General features: G+C 41.4%; 1 protein-coding gene across 1 annotated transcript in view; it reads left to right on the plus strand.

Moving 5' to 3' along the window:
• Positions 1-19,847, plus strand: part of LOC132677873 (putative cation-transporting ATPase 13A5) — a 74,930-nt gene that overhangs the window by 14,197 nt on the left and 40,886 nt on the right. Inside the window, exons 4-11 of the mRNA XM_078453124.2 lie at positions 3,106-3,276; positions 5,450-5,607; positions 8,335-8,523; positions 12,467-12,528; positions 14,118-14,268; positions 16,804-16,890; positions 17,479-17,635; positions 19,599-19,716. Coding sequence (XP_078309250.2) covers positions 3,106-3,276; positions 5,450-5,607; positions 8,335-8,523; positions 12,467-12,528; positions 14,118-14,268; positions 16,804-16,890; positions 17,479-17,635; positions 19,599-19,716 — 1,093 coding nt within the window. The remainder of the gene's footprint in view (positions 1-3,105; positions 3,277-5,449; positions 5,608-8,334; positions 8,524-12,466; positions 12,529-14,117; positions 14,269-16,803; positions 16,891-17,478; positions 17,636-19,598; positions 19,717-19,847) is intronic.

Consider the following 19,847-nt stretch of genomic DNA (forward strand, 5'->3'; position numbering starts at 1 on the left):
TCATTGGTTGTGTGTGCAGAAACTATCCACTAATATTAGTCTATGAATATATAATGGATTAATATTCAGTGATTCATAGGCATAAAAACATTAGAAATCATCTCTAAGTATCTGCTTTCACAAAGGTAGATTTCAAAACAATGTGTTATGATGATTTGGAGATTTGTCAAAATGTCCTATCCCTTTTCCAAAGCCACTTAGACCACAAGTGGTAAATCCAAACAAAGGATAAATATCAAACAAAGGCTAAATATCATAATTTTTAAAGACAGTGAGTTAGGGACAATGCCTGGCTAAAGGAATTTCCTGAGATTTTTCAAGATCACTAATAAAAATTGTATGGCTTCTTGCACCTTAGGATATAAAAAATGCACCATGTAGAAAACTGGTTGTTGAAAAACCAATCATAGGAAAACCTGGGCAGTTGTTTTTATTCAGTTCATCCAGGCATTCAGCAAAAATAAGTCTTTTCAACCTATCACATACCAGCAAGGAAAATGAGGAATATAAAAAGTTATATATGTCAAAGTCCTTGCCACCAGTTATTACTTAGGAGAGATAGAACCTAGATTTTGTAACTATAATCAATAGAATACTATTTCCAAATTAGAAATATGACATGTTATTTTGCTAATTGAACATTTAGCAAAAGACTGATGGAATTTTAAATTCATTCTAATGCTTTTTAAATCTGGGAGTGAGGAAGTTATTAGCACTTTTATTTTTATCTCTGAAATGTATCCTTTTGAACTCTGAGCTAATTTTCTTTGTATCTTAAATACCCTGTCTTCCCACCATCAGGGGAAGTAGAGGAATGGTATCATGTAAGAATACATATATATATATGTATAACAGGATATGCAAGTGGCTTAGATTAGCTGGAGTGTGTAGGAAAAAGAGCCAGTGATGCTCAGATTGTGGTGGCTTTGAAAATCTACCAAAAGAGTTTGCACTTGAGACCCCTCCAAAACTTACCCTATGTATCTCTTCATCCGGCTATTTACCTATATTCTTTACCAGATCTTTTAACAAACTGGTAAATGTAAGTATTTCCCTGAGTTCTATAAGCTGCTCTAGCAAATGAATTGAACCCAAGAAGGGGATTATGGGAACCTCGGATTTATTAGTCAGAAGCACAGTTGACAATGTGGGTTTGCAATTAGCATCTGAGGTGGCATGGGAGCAGTCCTGTGGGACTGAGTCCTTAACCTGTGGGATCTGATGCTATATCTAGAATTGAATTGAATTGAATTGAGTTGAATTGAATTGAATTGTAGGACAACCAGCTAGTGTCACGGAACTGCTCGTTGTGGGAAAATCCCCATCCATACGGCATCAAGAGTGTGTGAGTGCAGTAGTAGCCTCATAGCAAAGGAGACACATAGGAGGAAGGACTGGAGGTCTTTTCCAACTCAAGAGGTCAAGGCATATTGTGGGTGAGATACTTTTTCATAAAAAAGAAATATTAGTTCTACCATAGACTCAAATTATTATTATTAAAATGGTTTTCATGTCAAGGAGCCAATTATAGGTAATCCATTGGTAAGGCAGCCACCACTAGATAGTGATTGCTAGTGAAGCCCTTGGGACCCAAAAGCAAGAGTCCAAGAGTTACTTGGTGAGACATACTCATGGAGAAAAGCAGTTAGGAATTGGGGAATCAGACCATGAGAGGGCAGAGCACGGGAAGAGGAGGAATCAAAGGTGATTCCGAGACTGTAAACCTGTCACTCAGCAAAAGGATGATACCACAAAGAAAAAGGAGGATGTTTAGTGGTAAAAATATTAGTACGGAGGTGCCTGGATGGCTCAGTCAGTTAAGCATCCGACTATTGATTGTGGCTCAGGTCATGATCTCCCGGTTTGTGAGTTCAAGGCCCGCATTGGGCTTTCAGCGCAGAGCCTGTTTGGGATTCTCTCTCTCCTTCTCTCTCTGACCCCCCCCCCCCACTCTGTCTCTCAAAAATAAATAAAATAAAAATTAAACAAAATATTAGTATGGATTTTAGGTATGTGGACTTAGGGATGCTAGTGGGATATCCAGGTTGGGATGAACAGCCCACCATTGGGAAACATAGAACAAAAGCACAGGAGAGAGGAAATGAAGATTAGACATTATCGATCTAGCTATTTAATTAATTGTTAATTAACACTTTAATTGTTAATTAATTATGTATTAATGAGAATGGAGCTGAGATCATCCAGAAAGAAAAAAGAGAGGCCCTGTCTTGTTATATTGGTTTTTATCTTTCACTGCAAGCTCCACAAAGATCATGAAGAACATTTAAGAGGTTTTATGAAGGCATAATTTCTCATTCATCTCTGTACTTCTAGGACCGCTTACCTCTACCCTTACACTCAATGTCCCAAACATTCTCAACCATTTTTAGTGCCAAGGGCACAGCATGATCTTTCACTTCTTCCAAGAACAATTTCCTTTCCACCTTGATCTAGTTGGCCTCATTTCCTTTTGAGTTGTCATTTATTAGTTGTTCTGGAAATGTTTCTTGGTCCTCTGGGTTAGATCTTCAGATCACCCAGTAATACTACCAAAATCCTTACTTTATTGTACTTTAATCATTTATTTACTGCTATTTACTGGCTTGACTCCCTGGGCTTTCTGAGGGAGGGATTTCTGTCTTCATTATTTTAAGCACCTAGAACAGTGCCTGGCACAAAATAAGCACTTAAAAATATTTGTCAAGTGAATGGATGAATGGGTTGATAAATAAATGAGAGGCAAATAACAATAGCTATATACTTGCTTTATAGCTCCTTAATTACCTAGCATAAATTTGGGCTTAAAGAACACTTGAGGGGACAATTAGGTGACAACTATCTTTGTTAAAATGGCCTGCTTTTTAAATTACGATAGCAAACCATGCAGACCAGGTATGGAAAATATAGGTGGACCTTAAATAAATATGTAAAATATAACCAAGTACACCACTGCTTGCATCGCCAGCATCCTTGAGAAATCATCTGACCCAGGAAATGGGCATTAAGACCTGAATAGCTATGGTTTGTATACTGTCTCAAAACTGTCAAGCACCAACTCTGAATACCTGAGTTCACACAGAATCAACAAAACACAATCTTCTTTAGGAGAAAGCATACCTGTCACAAAGACGCCACTGCCCCATACGGAGAACACCGTGGCCTGGAAATCCCACAGCTTGGAGGACTATCGGAAACATGTCCTTTTCTGCGGGACAGAAGTTATCCAGGTCAAGCCGTCTGGGCAGGGGCCAGTGAGAGCAGTTGTTTTGCAAACAGGTTAGTAGATTCCACTTTTGTAAATGTAGTCCCTGCTTAGAGGTGGGGGAGTTGGATTGGGGAAATTTGGTTTAGGATTATGGAGTTTGCCACCTTCTGGTAATAACAGTCATACTTGTTTCTAGTCAGATCCTTATTTATTCTAAGTTGCCACCATTTCCAACCTCACTGGTTCATTGTTAAAACCCTTGTCTAAGATGAAATACATTGATGATACAGAGATGAAATACATTGCCTCAAAGGCAAGACTGTGTTCTTGTTTGTTTGTTTTTTATGTCCCCAGGCTTCTTTCCTTTTCCCTCTATACCAACTCTAAGTGATTCCCAAGAAAAAAGTTCCAACCATTATCACCTGAGGACTTTCTCCTTTCAAACTGCTGCTTGCTGGGCTGTTATTTCCAGGTCCCTGCTGGATGCCTCCCTCTGGGTTCCCTACAGACACTTCAAAGTCAAGGCATCGAAAGGACTTATCCTCCTTTTTCTGTCGACAGCATCACCATCTAGCCGGTCTGTCCACATCACCTTTAGCTTCCCACTTTCTCCCGTACCAAGTAGGACACCACATCCTGTCAATTCTACAAATACCTTCTGAGTCTTGTCTCCCTTTCCTTCATCCCCACAGTTGGTGTTTTGTCCAGGCCTTTCATCATCTCTTGTCTAACCATTGCAACAGAAATATTCTCTTGACTGTTCCCTTTCAGCTTTTGCCTCAAATACTTTGCCTTGTCTTTTGTTCCACCTCCCCTTGGATCTGCCACCAAGTCATATTTCTAAAGCAGATTTTGAAGCAGTTTACACACACCATGCTCAAAAAGTTTTCAAGACTACTAATCTTACTCCCGGTCTTTCACAGGACATCACACAGCCAACACTACCCCTGACCTGTGTTTCTGCCAGCCACATATGCACAGATCCAAAACCCACCTTGAACTTTGTTGTCTCTATGTGTTAGCCTATGATTCAATTGTTCTACCTGATTTTTTTAAATTAAAAATATCAAGTTTTGCTTCAAAGGGGTCAGTGGGCATGAGCTAATGAATGGAAATCATGGGAACCACCTTATCTGAGCTTGTAAAATGCTGAGGCAACAAGTTAGAGAAAACTCTGCTCTTTTTCTCCAAAGCCTACAAAGCCATGTTTGAGGAGACTATATGTTTACCAAGCAGTGGGATTAAGGCGTGTTTCATACAACAGTGGTTCATATCTAGTAGCCCCCCTTTTGTTGCCAATAACTTAGATTTTAATGAAGATCTACTAAGTGCCATGCCCTGAGGGCTAAAGAAAAAAATTAGGAGACATTCCTTACCCTTAAAGAGGATTGTGGTCTGGTGCAGGAAACAGTGTGGAGTTAGAGCTAACTAAACACAGAGCAATGATAGATGTCACATGATTAAGTGTTACAGGGACCCCAAAGAGGGGGAGAAATTATTTTTGATAGGAAGTGTGGGAGTAGAACTCTGAAAATATTTATTTGATGAGGCGGCATTTTGAGCCAAGCCTGATAGGATGGGAAAGATTTAGCCAGTCCTAGCAGAAAGCTAAAAAAACATGCTAATCTATTTCTGCAAAACACAAAAGAAGGACTGCCTTGGGGTTTTCTGAGAGCAGCGAGCAGTAAAGAGATAAGTCTAGCAACACAGGAGTATACTGAGGGTTGACAGGATCTGGAATGCCGTGCCTAGAAATTTTAACTTTATTGCAAAAAATCAGGGGTTCTGGAAGGTGTTTGGGCATAAGAATGACATGATCAGAGGTATATGTGTTTAAGAAATTACTTGTTTTGTGCTTTCCTTTTGTCTTCATTTTCTATTATTTTCAACACATACTTGAGCTTTAATGTCTTCTCTTAGCAGCTCGTCTTCTCTGGTGACTGTGTCTGTCAGTCCTCAGTCTTCTTTTCCTCAATCTTATGCATGAGTGAGGAGCTTCACTGTGTGAGCCATTGTAGCACTGACTTCCAGAGCAAGAGAAATTGAACAAGGTTAAGTGAATACCACTTATTGTTCCTAGTGACTTGTAGGGATAATAAATGTAAATATACTGTTTGCAGTGATGTCTTCATCCCATATTCAGATGACACTATTAACCAATCCTTAATTCAATGCAAATCATTTTGGGTGTCGTGGTAAACTGTATTAAAGGAACTTACTCCACCTGTGATTACCTTCATGCAGGTTACAATACTGCCAAAGGGGACTTGGTGAGATCCATCCTCTATCCCCGACCTCTGAACTTCAAGCTATACAATGATGCCTTCAAGTTCATAGTGTTCCTGGCCTTCCTTGGCATTGTGGGTTTCTTCTATGCCCTTGGTGTATATATGTACCATGGAGTAAGTACTGGGGGTAAGGCTTTTTAATGACATAGCTTTTTCAAGGATCCTCACCTAACTCAAAAGGGTTGGATAAGGTTCTCTCTTAGCCCCATCATTCTGTGGATCAGTTCTGTCCAATAGAACTTTCTTAGATGATGGAACTATTCTATACCTACATGGTCCAGTTTGGTAGCCCTTAACCACATGTGCTTATTGAACACTTGAACCGTGGCTAGTGTGACCAAGGAAATGAATTTTCAGTTTTACTTCATTTTAATTAGTTTTAATTAATTTAAGTAATTTAGTGATTTGATTATTTAGTTAATTTAAATTCAAGTCGCCATATGTAGCTAGTGAAAATTGTATTGGATGGCACAGCTATGAAAAGTTGCAAAGTTCATGACTTCTTTCACCACTTGGATGCGAATGAGAGGTTACTTCATGTGTGGCATTGGTAATACCGAAGCCCAAACATCCTCAGAGGAAATAGGTGTTTCTCAAGTCTCATAGAATGGAGAGGATTTAGTCAATCAGATCAGGGAGGAGAAAGGGCATGCTAGTTGGAGTGAGAAAAGGACAAAGGAAGAAATGCAGATGGGTCTTCTGGAACCAGCAAGCAACTGAGAGATTAAGTCTAGCAAGGTAAAATGGGTCACATTGAAGGGGATCTTGAATGCCGTGCTTAGAAATTTGGATTATTTGAGAATGCTGAGATATTTGAGTGTGTACATTGTCTAAGGCATACCCAACATACCATGTACCCAGTGAGTTTTTCTATGTTTTGTTAGGTTCTAAAATAGAACTGACTGTCCACTTTTACAGAACTATATGCTGCACGGATCCCCACTTCCTTTTAAACTTCATAGTGGTCTGGTTTTGGTTTGTTTGAACATTTCTCTTAATAGTTGTGATGGCTGAAGGAAGGGTTCTCACAAATGACCTCTGAGGTCCTTTCTGGTCCTGAGAGTGTGATTCTTTTGTGAACTGTGTAATCTCTTCTTTAAGACATACTGGGATGTTAGCAATGTGGGCTCATTGGGAAGAAGAAAAAAAAATGTAAATAAAAGGGTCCAAACATAGGTATGAAACTGGGTATGGGTGACTTAATTACAATGCCCAAATTTAGTGCATTCTATGTGTGTGTTGTCGGGGAGAGGGGTAAATATTGATGGACAGAGTGACGAGAATTTCCAGGCAATGTTCACTCTCGTACTTGAGCTCTGGGTAGTCATTTCAGTCTGATATAAGCCTTCAGGCAGCATTTCTAGGTCAGGCAAAGGCAAAGGAGGCCAGGACATATTGGCACCCCTAGAATGGACCCTGGAAAGAGCTGGGCAGACTGTTAAAGCAAGTGGGACTGGAACTTGAGGCACTGTGCCAGTTTCATCTGGGGAGCAGGAGCATTGAGCAGGAAAACAAGCAAAAGGCCCTCTTCTGTGGACCAGGAAGCACCCACAGTGATTCGGAATGAAGATTTCCCGGGTAGAACTCAACATCTAATACACACCAAAGCAGCGATACTAATTGTAGACCCCACCTTCTTGTGGGTCATAACCTGTGACCCTGCTGGCTTCCTTCATCTGTACTGTCTCAGGAATAGACAGAGCTGAGTCCTCAGTGTCAACACTTTGTGGCTGTGGTTGGGAAAAACAGAGAACGCTGGGTTTTGTGACAATCTGAGATTGGACCAATGATGTATCTAGCAGCCTTTGATATTGAACTTGAATCTGTATTCCCAGTACTCAGAAGAGGACTTTAGTGGCTAAAATTACGGTTAATTTCATAAAAATCTAGGGTAAGGCCATTAATTTCTAGAGAAGGTGAAAAATAGAACAAGCCATGCTGTGATTTGATCTAGGCCCTATTCTTATCAGCCATGTGAATTTCTGTGGACCCGCCTGGGATCTTGACTCTATGAGAATTGACTGGATACTATAAGATACTGGTCACATATTTGTGCCCCCCGAGTGGGACAGCCTAGGGTTCAGATCCTCACCATTTAACTAGCAGATGGCTTGGGGAAGTTATTTTAATATTTTAAGCCTTGGTTTCTTTATCTGTTAAATGGAGAAAATAACAGTGTTTACATCCTAAGGTTGTTGTGAGGAGTAACTAAATCATTTATGTAGCCTAATCCAGCTCTCGCCCCAGAATGTGTGCAGTGAGAACAAGCTATTTTTACTATGGACTTTCCTTTAGCAGACTCTTGGTCATCATTTTTATCAGGTTACCATTCATTTAATAGTTCCTGTGTCAGAAACTGTGCTAGGCTCTATATCTAGAGATGAATAAGATGAACTTGCAAAGGACTTCAAAGATGTATAAGCCAAGCTGCTGCACCCAAGCGGTTTGGAAGCGACTGGGGGAGATTTATAACCCAACTGTCAAGCCCGTGTGTGAAATGTTACAACTCAAAAATGGTCTCAGTGCCTGGGGAGTCTAAGAGGGTGTGTTATGATGAGCAGAGGAAGGATGGTACTCTGGGTGGAGGGAATACCAAGCAAAGAGAAACAGTCAAAAAGGGCAGGGTGGACATAGAAAAGGGATCAGAGTTTCTTTTGTGCACAATGGGAGACAACTTGTCTGTTCCTTAAGCACACCCAAGAGATCTCTCAGCCCCACGGAGAGAGCAGCTCTCTTTAAATATTTTGAGCTTCTAGAACTCTTGGAGTGCTGCAGGAGATGGTGCTAGAAAGGGTGCCGCCCTGTGCTGCTAGGCTAACCTCCATGTCCCTCCCTCCCTAGGTTTCTCCAAGAGACACGGCAACCATGGCCCTGCTTCTCCTCACCGTGACTGTCCCTCCTGTGCTACCAGCTGCCCTGACCACAGGAATCGTGTATGCACAAAAGAGGCTGAAGAAAAAGAAAATCTTCTGTATTTCCCCGCAGAGAATCAATATGTGTGGACAAATAAACCTCGTGTGCTTTGACAAAGTATGATCTAAACTTTCCTGATTGGAGGTTGATTTCAAGGCAGAGCAGAGCTGGGAAAGGCCTCCAAATGAATGCCTGGTTCACTGCTCTCATTTTACATATAGGAACACTGAGGCCAGAGAAGGTCACACAGTGGGCTAGTGGTGAGACCATGCTCTACAAGCCCACTGTACAGAGTCCTAAGGAAGTGGTTTAGCTATATCACATCATAAATTTCTTCCCTATGAAATTTAATATTTTTTGCCCGTATTGGGTTTCAAAACAATCTCTTATTGTAATAACTTCTATGACTGACTGGCTTTTTCAGGCAAAAAAATTTGTGAGGAACATTTCTGTTTCCTGAAATACTTTGTCCTGTGTTTAATTGAAAATATTCCATTTTTCTCCTCTGCTTCTTTTAAGGAAAGGGAGGGAGGGGACAGTGCCTGTGTTAATGCACTCAGTCCCTCCTTTCTCCTTTGACCCCCAGGTTATCAGGACTCAGGACTAGAAGAATGTTGTCCTGTAACTGTTTAGGGTTCTGGAGGTAGCAGGGGAGAAGTATGTCCAAATGGGAAGGATTGCTGCTCTGGGACAGGTCTAAAACCTCTTTCTGTGACTCTCCTGTGGGGGTCCTGTGTCCCTGGAGGGACCTCAGCCTCGTCCACCTGCTGTTCAGATCCTGCCCTCTGCTTGGGCAGGCCAATTTAATTGTTGTAACACAGTGGGCCTGGACGATCCCTCCATGTCTTCACTTTGTTTGTATTAGAATAATTAATTAAGGCTTTGACACTTTTTAATTAACCTACGTTGGCCAAGAGTCCCATTAATAAGAGGGTCCTTGCTCTGGAGAAGCTCGTGACTTAGCTGAGGAAGCAGGTACAATGGAAGTGTAAACCATGATAATGCAGTGAAATGCATGCTCAAAGAGGCATGGAAAAGCGTCCAAGTTAAGTTACCTGCCATGGATGGGAGGTCACCGCTGAGCCGTGGCTTTGGTTGTTAGACAGAATGGGCTCAGAGATGAGCAGTTCAGAAGCACAGGGATGTCATGGCCTGTGGCATGTGGGTGTGGCTACAACAGGGGCTGTGTGGTAGGGAATGTAGCTGGAGAGGAAGAGCCCAATTGCTCAGGGCCTGATGTGTCAAGCTAAGAAGTGGGGCCTTGTGAAGGAGAATGGGAGCCGTACCATTTTTTTTAAAGACGATCAAAGACATTTTTATAGGTGTGTTTTGTTTATTCCATCGAGGGTAATTGGTGAGAAGGAACAAAAGGGAGGTAGGACTGAGACAGGAAGCTATCTAGGGAAGACTGAAGAGATGGGTCATTGTCCTAAGCAAGGAGGGCAAGAATGGAGAGTATAGGACAAACTGGAGAGACACCATGAGTAGACTTGACAAGTCTTGGCTCCACACTGGAAGCAGCTCAGCCCTAAAATTAGTTCCATTCTATTCTGGCTGAGTTTCCTCTGGCAAAGAAAACCCTCAATCACCACTCCTCAAGTTAACCACTAGGGTTAACAGTAGCTTCTTTTAGTTCCACGGCCTTGGAAGTTTTCTGGTAGGGATTCCCATTATTTACCCAGCAGCCTCACTGGTGCCTGTAATATAAGAGGGAGATTTATAAAGTTAGGTTCGTTACATATTTGTCTTTTTCTAAAACTAATTTTTCCAGTTGTTCATTTTACGTCTCATACAAAGCTTTTCCCCTCCACGTCCTCATGTGCTCCTTTGCTAGACCAACTGAGGAACTGCTCCTCGGCACGCTTGGCCAAACCCCAGTGGCATGACAACATGTCATAGTGCAAAAAACACTGGGTTGGGAATCGGCAAAATGAGAAATCAAGAGAAATTTGAACTCCAATGATCTCTCAGTGCCTTTCCAGCTTGTACATTGTAAAACTCTACCAATATGGTGTTGGAATGAAGCACCCCACAATTAATCGAGGTCCCCGTCTACTTTTATTTCCACTTACAAGACATTCACCATGTGCTTCTTATTCCCATATATTTCTAGTTTATGTTGGTCTGTTAGTTCTCTAAAACAGTTCTCTCTTTTCTATTCAGCTCAGCCCAAGCCTGGGCTAGTATTTATGCTAAGAAGTTGGCTTTTTCTGTCTTATTCCTTTTACAACTGTAACTATAATTTAGTTTTCTTTCTGTTCATGGCTAGTTTTATAGTATAAGAATCAGTTTCACATAGAGAAATGACACGGTCCCATTTCTGTTTGCTGCCATCTAATCTCTGTTTTCATGTTCAAAATATTGATGTGTAAAAATATAATCTGATCATCAGGGAAACATTTCAGTTTGAATTAAGCTGCTAACTCTTTTTGAAATGGAATAACTCAAGAGGATTTGGAATCTAAACACACAGGTTGGAACCCTCATAAAATGCAGGAGGGAAATGAAGCAAATAAGTTTTTTTCTATTGTTCTTCAAGGAGTAACTCACACAAAGCGTGTTAGCTTTCTGTGAAGCCCAAATAAATTAATGAAACAAAGAATCCTTCATTCCTTAATTGGAAGTCCAGTATGGGTTTTGTCTTTCTGCATGCTTTGCAAAATTTATTTAACATTTGTCATCTAGAGGGAGATTCTAGATGGGCCAGATTCTGGTTCTTTCTCTCCAACCTGCAAGCCACTGGACCTTGAGGCTGCTCCTTTAACTTCTAACCTGAGAATGTCCCTTCCCTATTTAGTCGATTGTAAGAATTAGAAGCATTGTAAGCACTTCATCATAAAGCGTTATGCCAATTTAATGTGCTGTAATGAAAGAAATGTCATTTGATAGGAAGCTAGAAAATTCAGTGTCTTATACAGAAATGACTGTAAAAAGAATGATGACAGAGACCTGGGTGTCAGTATTGAAAAGGGATACACCCCAGCACTTGGGAATGTTCTGCTCAGCCTTGACAGCGCTGAAGTAGCGGGAGCCACATGGTTACTCTGACTGGGTGTTGGCCTCTTGCATAAAGACACCGGGGTCTGTAATTAATGGTGGGCTATGAAGCAATAAGCAAATTCAAAGTGCTGTCATAGTACTTAGTTCCATGTTGCTTTCTTTGTTACATTATGTGATAAATACTCTCCCATAATATAGCAAATCAAATCTCCCAACCATTTTCCTCTTGACAATCTAACAATAAAACTCATTCATGGGCATTAATGAGTATTTATTATTAGCACTTCATTTCTCTCCAAATTCTCAAAAAGCCCTTTATCAACATTTCATTATCAATCCGGACAGTCATCACGTCACCCATATTTTAGAAAATTGCTGTGAGCCAGATGGCAGACTATGAACTAATCAGTCTTAAAAAGAAAGAAAAATTCTGAACTCTGCTTTAGAAAGATAGCAGGTGCCAACTATAAAGTCAAACTCGTACTGGTCCTTATTGGATTTCTATTCACTAAATGCTTCTCGTTTAACAACAGCAAGTGCAAAAATAAACACACAAAAGCAAAACACTAACATTTGATTGTAATGATTAGTATCTAGAATCATTTCATTATCGACACAGTCTTTTCAGGAATCATTTGTCACCTGCTGAATTCTTCCTTCAGGTACCCTTCTCTGATTTAAAATTTAATGCTTGCAAGAGTGCCTGAGTGGCTCAGTTGGTTAAGCATCTGACTGGCTCATGTCATGATCTCACAGTTTGAGCCCAGCATCAAGCTCACTGCTGTCAGCACGGAGTCTGCTTTGGATCCTCTGTTTCCCTCTCTCTCTCTGCCCCCCCCCCCCCAACTCAAGACATGCACACATGCTCGCTCTCTCTGTTAAAAATAAACATTAAAAACATATTTTAAAAAATAATAAAAAAACAAAATTTAATGCTTACAAACAAGGACTTTGGACAACTAGATCTACTTTAATGTTTTGGGAGGTTGGGTTTTGTTTAAATCATGATATAACCAAAAGTTCTAAATCTTATGCTAATACCAATTCTAACTTCTTCCAGACTGGCACTCTTACGGAAGATGGGCTGGACCTCTGGGGGACTGTCCCTACTGCTGACAACTGGTAAGCACTTCAGTGAAGATGGGATGTGGGATTGGTGTAGCTACCTTGGTTCTATTCAAGTCTGTCCTTCTGGTGTCCCAATTATTCTAACTTGTTAAATTAAATGGGTTCTAAGTTCAGAGTCAGATGGGGAAAATAGGCCTTCAAACTCCACATGAAAAAATAGAACGAACTGGATAAGTAAGAAGCTGAATGAATAAAAAAGAGGAGGAAAGAGTGAAATCATAAGTGTACTTAATTAAAAACCACAAAGATTTGCTGGTGGTTATTGGACTGGGCGGGGTGGGGGGAGGAGTCCAGAAAGGAAGAGTTCCCTCCCTTCCCTCATGTAGCTCACATCTCATGGGATTGAAAGGCACAAATGCATTCATCTTCTACGCATAATACAGTCCATGGAAAGAGCTATGATTAAGGCACGCATATCAGAAGAGAGAAGAAAAAATAATAATGATTGTTTGATATAATACACAGTCTTGGATTTTGGAATAACATAGTGAATAAAAGGTCGAAATTAATTTTGGAAATGAACAGAATGAGGAAAAACGCCTGACAAAGATAGCACTTGAGATAGAATGTTAAAGGGTATATGGCTACCATTTTTACAGACACAGGTGAAAAGCTGGCCACAGGAGAGGGGAGAACAATCACAGAGATGCTACCCCAGAATGGATAGTGAGGAGAGGGCCCTTGCTCCCCTTCCTCACAGGGCTGAGATCTGCCCTCTCGGTCTAAGTACAAGATGCCTTGACTCTTCAGCTCTAGATATCCCCCCTTGGCTCTAAACAGTGGTTGAGCCTCTGTCATTGAGTCATGCAGGGGCTCTCCAGCACAGTGATGGGGCCAAACACAGCTCTGGCACGAGATAACAGCAGACAGGCAGTGCGATGTTGCAGAAAATACTTGGGTTCAACCCTACTCATGTGGTTCAGCTCCTGGTTGCTCAGATGGCCGGGCCAAGCTTTTGTCCGGGCAGGCACTGCTTTGTCTTCTATTGGCCAGACCAGTGAAAGGGGAATAGGATGCTTAGGGTTTTCACCCCTCCTCTCTTTTCCTTTCCCCAAATGCTCAGGTTTTCGGGGTGTAGAAACCACAGTCTACAATTCTCATTTGGCTATTAGATGGGAAATGAGAATGGTAAACTGTACCAGTCTACCATCATAAAGGAAAATGAGACGCTGGATATCTATGCCAGGAGTTTCTAGAAATAGGGCAAAGGACTGAGTCGTGAGAAATATTTCAGAGTCCAGGTGTGCTTTTCTTTTATTTTAAATTTTTTTAATGTTTATTTTTGAGAGAGAGAGAGAGCATGAGTGGGGGAGGAGTGGAGAGAGAGGGAGACAGATTCTGAAGCAGGCTGCAGGTTCTGAGCTTACTGTCACCTTAGGCACTGACCTCAAGTAACCTGACAGAAGTCTCTGTGATTATATCCAGGCACTTAGACTTTATCATACGGGACATGAGGAGCTCTGGAAGGATTTGAACATAAAGGTTAAGCATTATTGAAACTCTGTGTTGGCAAGATTTAAGGGGCAGAGTGTGTAAAATGATTTTGTTGAAGACTTTCATTTCTTAATCATCTTCTCTCCCAGTTTTCAGGAAGTGAATAGCTTTGCCTCAGGCAAGGCTTTGCCATGGGGCCCGCTGTGTGCTGCCATGGCCAGCTGCCACTCTCTGATCCTTCTCAATGGGACCATCCAAGGAGACCCACTGGACCTCAAAATGTTTGAGGGCACTGCCTGGGTAAGATGATAGTTTCTTGTTTTGGCTAAATGAGAAAAACTTGAAGAAATCCTTACTGAAAGTGGAAAAGTTTTCTAACTTTGGTTGAAGCTCAGAGAAGATTTGTAACAACGTTGAAGGAAGGTTCGACTCTACCTGAATTTCCCAGTATCTGCTCCCAAGAACTCTGTTAATGAGTGCAGCTTGAAATAAGGTTCTGTGATCAAATCGTTTGGGAACCTGCTGTTTTAAGAAAGTAAAATTGATTTCTTGACCAGCAGATTTCTTTAGTATACTGTGGTGCATTGTGAATATTCAAGAAGGAATAGGATAAGCAGCATTTACCAAACCTTCTTGACCACAAAACCTTGACAGGCCAAAAACATGGTACATTCTCTGTAACACTCACAGAGAAACAGTGGTCTAAAGCAGTGCTATTCAGTATAGTAGCCACTAGCCGGCGACATGTGGTTATCGAGTACTTAAAATTTGGCTATGCAACCAAGGACTGAATTTTCAATTTTATTCACTTTAATCAATTTAAATATAAATGGCCACAGGTGGCTGGTAGCTACTGTATTAGACAGTATAGGTCTAGATACTAGCCTGAAGGTTTCCCAGTCCAACTGGATCAATTTTTTGAGCTGAGTGTGAACAGTTGAAGGGTATAAACCCATTCTCGTGGCTGTCATGACATGGTGAGCAGACCTCTCGACCCCATCACTTTCTAGCTGTGTGACCCCAAATCCAGAACCAAGATTCTGAGTCTGTTACCTCAGGTGTGCATTGGTGATAATAATGCCTCACTCACCGACTTGTGGTAAGCACTGATCCTATGAGCCTACAGGGGCTGCTTGCATTGTAAAGTGCCCACCAAGTGAAAAGCATTCATTCATTCAGGCAGTCACTATTTAGTTAATTACGTTACTCTGCTCTCCAAAAACCCAAACCAAAACAAAACACGTTTTCAAGCTACTGACAATGATATCTTAACTACAGGGCAGCATTTAAACAGAATGTTAAAGGAATGAAAACACATGACTGCAGGGACATGAAATACACCTCACAAAAAGGCAAATTTATAGATGTATAGATTTATAGTGGGGGGAGGGGCACCTGAGTGGCTCAGTGGGTTACGTGTCCGATTCTTGGTTTTGACTCAGGTCATGAACTCACGGGTTCATGAGTTCAAGCCCCGACTTGGGCTCTCCACTGGCAGTGTGGAGCCTGCTTGGGATTCCCTCTCCCTCTCTCTCTCCGCCCCTCCCCCCCCACACTGTTTCTATCTAAAAATAAGTAAACTTATAAAAAAAAATTTTAAAAAGTGTGTACTGGCAAAAATGTAGCTTTCTAGAAGCCAAAATAATAAAAGAGGAAACCTGGTAAACATGGAAAGTGTTGATAGCAGCAAGTTAAAATTTAAGCATTTGCTGTGGAGAAATCTTCTACTTAAACACAAAGGGATAATCACTTTCCTGGATCTTAACGGAGAGGAATCAGTGTAATTATTACACATTGTCCTCACCGGCATCCTTCGCGTAGACACAATGATGAGCTGCTTAGGGTCATTCTTACTATATGTGACTTTGATCCTGGTTCTGACGGTGGCTCTTCTCCATCGAGGGGTGTTGGTCTATTTGTACACATGACATACAAGTTGGGGTCTTGTGCAGGAACATAAATTGCTAGGATTAGCTCTGTAAGAACTGTCTTTAAGAGCAGTGGTATCCACCCCAAGCAAAGTATGGAAGTGCAAAGTGGTTTGCAGAATTTAAAACTAGGTGAGAAACTTTCAGTCTCGAAATAAATATCCTTTGGTGGATAGGAAACTGTCATGAAACATGAGGAGGGAAAATATCCTTGTAGACTCCAATAATTTTAGTGCTACAAGGGATGTCAGAATATTTTTCAGAAGAAATTTGGGATCTGGAGAAATGGAGGCATTGTCCCCAACGTTAAACAGGTAAGTGATGGAGCAGAGGCCAAATGTTGTCTCCTATTTTCTGATTTGTATATCTGACTGCCTTTCCTATATTTTAGGTTAATATTGGTTTCTCAAATGGTGTAACTTATACTGTTGCAACCTCCAAAGAATGCAAACTGTTTTCAAATATGCTTTCTAATTTGCCAGCAGCTAACTTGTTAACTCTCTAGCTAACCAATTAGGCTAGTAACGTAGATACAGAATAAGAGTTAATCCCAGGTTTATCTCAAGACCCAATCCTAACTCAACTGAGGGCTAATGTGCTCAGCTATATTAAATTCTCATCCAATTGCTAGTCATACCATTCAGGAAGAGCCATTGGCTTGCAGCTGGCATTTCTTCCATCAATTACCACTTAAACTGTAGTCACAATATTTCTGGCTTTTTGACATTCTCCAAGGTCCTTAATAACACAACAGAAATTTGACAATGATGGTATTCAGATAATTAGCCTACAAGAGAAAATATGTGGAAGGGGCTTTGAAAAGTTTCAAGTGCTATGCAAATGAGAGGTATTTCTTTCTTACTATTTTGCTCTAAGGAATCTTATGAATGTTTTCATTTTGAAACAGATAATGGAAGATTGTGATGCAGACTACTGCACATTTGGGATGCCAGGTTCAAACATAATAATAAAGCCAGGACCGAAAGCCAGTTGGGTATGACTTGCTTTTTCAAATCAGACAGCTCTTTCTCCTTGAAACTAACAGTGTCCATAGTTGGTTTGCTCGTCCCTTCATTCCTGAATCTATTTTTAAATTTATTCATGAACCTGTCTTATGCTAGAGCACTGCGCTAGGTGCTAAGGGATAGAGTGATTTCAGAGCTAGATGTGTGGGGCTCTGTGTTGGAGGAGTACAGAGGCTGGTAGAAAAATCCATATAGGTGCAAATCAGTGCAATACCCTGTGCCGACTGCTATAATAAAGGCTGAAGAAAGAGCTGCAGGCGTTCAGAGGTGAGAGTGAATACTATTTATGAGAGAGAAGTGCCACAGAGGAAGGGACCTGTGAACTTGGCCTGGAAGATGATTAGGATTTTTCCAGGCAGTCAAAGGGAAAGGCCTTGCAGAACCAGACAACTTGATGAGGGAATCGCCGTCGAGGCAGACAGAAAAGTATCAATGTTGTGACAAACATACCACTTCATGACGTCCCTGGGTTCATTGCAGAGCAAGTCCTATTTGTTGGTGTGCATCTGTGAAATTTCACAAGCATCTTAAGCTCCCCTTTGTTGGTGCTGTCTCAGAGTCCCGTGGAAGCCATAGCCATCTTGCGCCAGTTTCCATTTTCCTCAAGCCTGCAGAGGATGTCTGTGGTCGCTCAGGTGGCAGGGGAGGATCACTTCCATGTGTACATGAAGGGTGCCCCGGAGATGCTGGCCAAGTTCTGCAAGTCTGAAACAGGTACTAATTGACCCTGTTCTCTCTTTCAGGAGGTAAAAATGTTTTAGAAGCCCAAACACACAGAGCACACAAGACTAAATGAATGTGGAAGTGATTGTTTTCTCAGTGAGTGAGAAGTGGGCCCAGGAGATCTGATAAGACAGAGGTGATCATTTCAAGGCCGTGAGGCAGAGAGTAAATATCTGGCTTTGATCCATCCAGAAAAGTCCAACCACAATGGGGTATCAGGGAAGGAGATATGAAGCAAACATCAGGAGCCAGAACAGGAAGCTACGTAAGGGTGAGCGAACCAGGAACGTGGGAAGGGAATAATGGGACAGGTCTGGGCCCTGCACTCAGCCTGCAGCTGGGGCGCTCCGCCTGACACCTCTGGGGGCTGGCACCATGTAAGGGCCTCGTGCAGGTCAATGGAAGGAGAATACAGACAAGATAAATCTTTCACACACGCACAAAGTAATTAGAGCAAATTAGACGGTATTAGAGCAATGCAATTGATCATTTTCACAGCAATTTCATCTTTCTGGGCCAGATTTTGAGCTGATTTGTATTGTCTCTTTGTCTTACAAACATATGCACTCTCTAAGCGGCAGCCCAGATTTGTAAGGATATTGTTGCATTCAAATGAGTTCATTTGGATAAAATTGGCCTTTTTCTCCTGATTTTCATCTACATTCTCCCTATGATTGCTGATAGCCATCAACTTGTGCACACAATTTTAGATTTGGCAAATGATTGCTTTAACTTCTCCCTCTACTTAGAGCCTTTTTTACCTTAGAAGCGGCCCCTTTTTCTGACTTTGATCTTCCTCAGAACTCCCATGACCTCTAACACTCTATCCCTCTATCACTCTATCCCTCACAGACTGATGGCTTATATTTTGCTATACATTTTTTTTTTTTCAGTCTCACAGATGCAAGTGAGTATCTTCTTGAAATTTTAACTGGTGATTATTGCCCTTGCTCCCTGGTAAGGGTTTGGGCCTGTCACTTCTCACCTCTCATCCTTCTGGTAGCCCAATTCTTATTTGTCCTGACCTCAGATCTTTGACATATGCTAATAACGTCAGTGATTTCTCCCCCTGTATTTAGGAAATAGAGAGCTAGGAGATGCCTTGATCCCCACCTTCTGGATCATTTTAGAATTACAGGAAGCTTGAGCTGAATGGGGATACTGAGGTCCACACCCTCTCATTCTATGGATGGGAAAATTGAGGAGCCAGAAGAGAGACCTACCAAGCCCAAGGTCAGAGAGCTAGTTGGCAGTAGAGTGGATACTAGAAATCAAGTGTTTTGCTACCTAAGCCACTACACTTCCATTACACTGTTCTTTTTAATGCTCTTCTAGGCATCCTACGAGCCATAAAGATTTCACAAATATTGTAATATTGGTAATGACTACCATGTCAAAATACACAAACGGCATTGTGTCATCTGTCCTCTATAGCAGGGATTGCGAACTTTTTTGCAAAGAGCTAGGTGGAAAATAACTTTGGTTTTGCAGGCCACATGGTGTCTGTCTCAACTGCTCAACCCTGCCATTGTGACCCCAAACCCGACATAGATGATAAACAAATGGACATGGTTGCATTTCAATAAAACTTTATTTACAAAAACAAGCAATGGACCAGATTTGGCCTTTAGTTTGCTGACCCCTGATCCAGAGGATCAGCTGTTTTCATTTTATCCTTGTAGACATAGTCGTGAGGTCTAACCTTATTAAAGCCAGCCAGTGGAGTTGACACCCAGGGGATGACCGGCGCATCCTTGGCATTCATTTCTGTCAGAATAATAAGAGCACCCTAATGAAGTTGTGGCTTTTAGCCAGAGCTGTAGTTTTTCTATTAAAGTATTTTTTTTTTTTTTTGGAATTTTAAAACAAGGTACAGTGGATCCCAGAGTCTTGCTTAGGAGGTGGGCAGTCTTCAGTGTGACCTTACCTTTACCTCTTTCCTCTCACCTGACAGTACCCAAGAATTTCCCACAGGAACTCAGGAAATACACAATACAAGGCTTCCGTGTCATTGCTTTTGCCCATAAAGGCTTGAAGATGAAGAAGCTTTCAGAAGTAGAGAATTTAGCCAGGTAAGGAAGTCAGATATCGACACTAGAGCAGGCTCTGTGTGTGTGAAGTAAATGAATGTTGGAGATTGACAGAAGGACAGCTCCAATCACGAGGAAGCCTCCTGGAGATGGAAAGTCGTCTCATCCAATCT

The sequence above is a fragment of the Panthera onca genome, chromosome C2 (assembly GCF_046562875.1).
Source record: "Panthera onca isolate mPanOnc1 chromosome C2, mPanOnc1 haplotype 2, whole genome shotgun sequence".
Lineage (NCBI taxonomy): Eukaryota > Metazoa > Chordata > Mammalia > Carnivora > Felidae > Panthera > Panthera onca.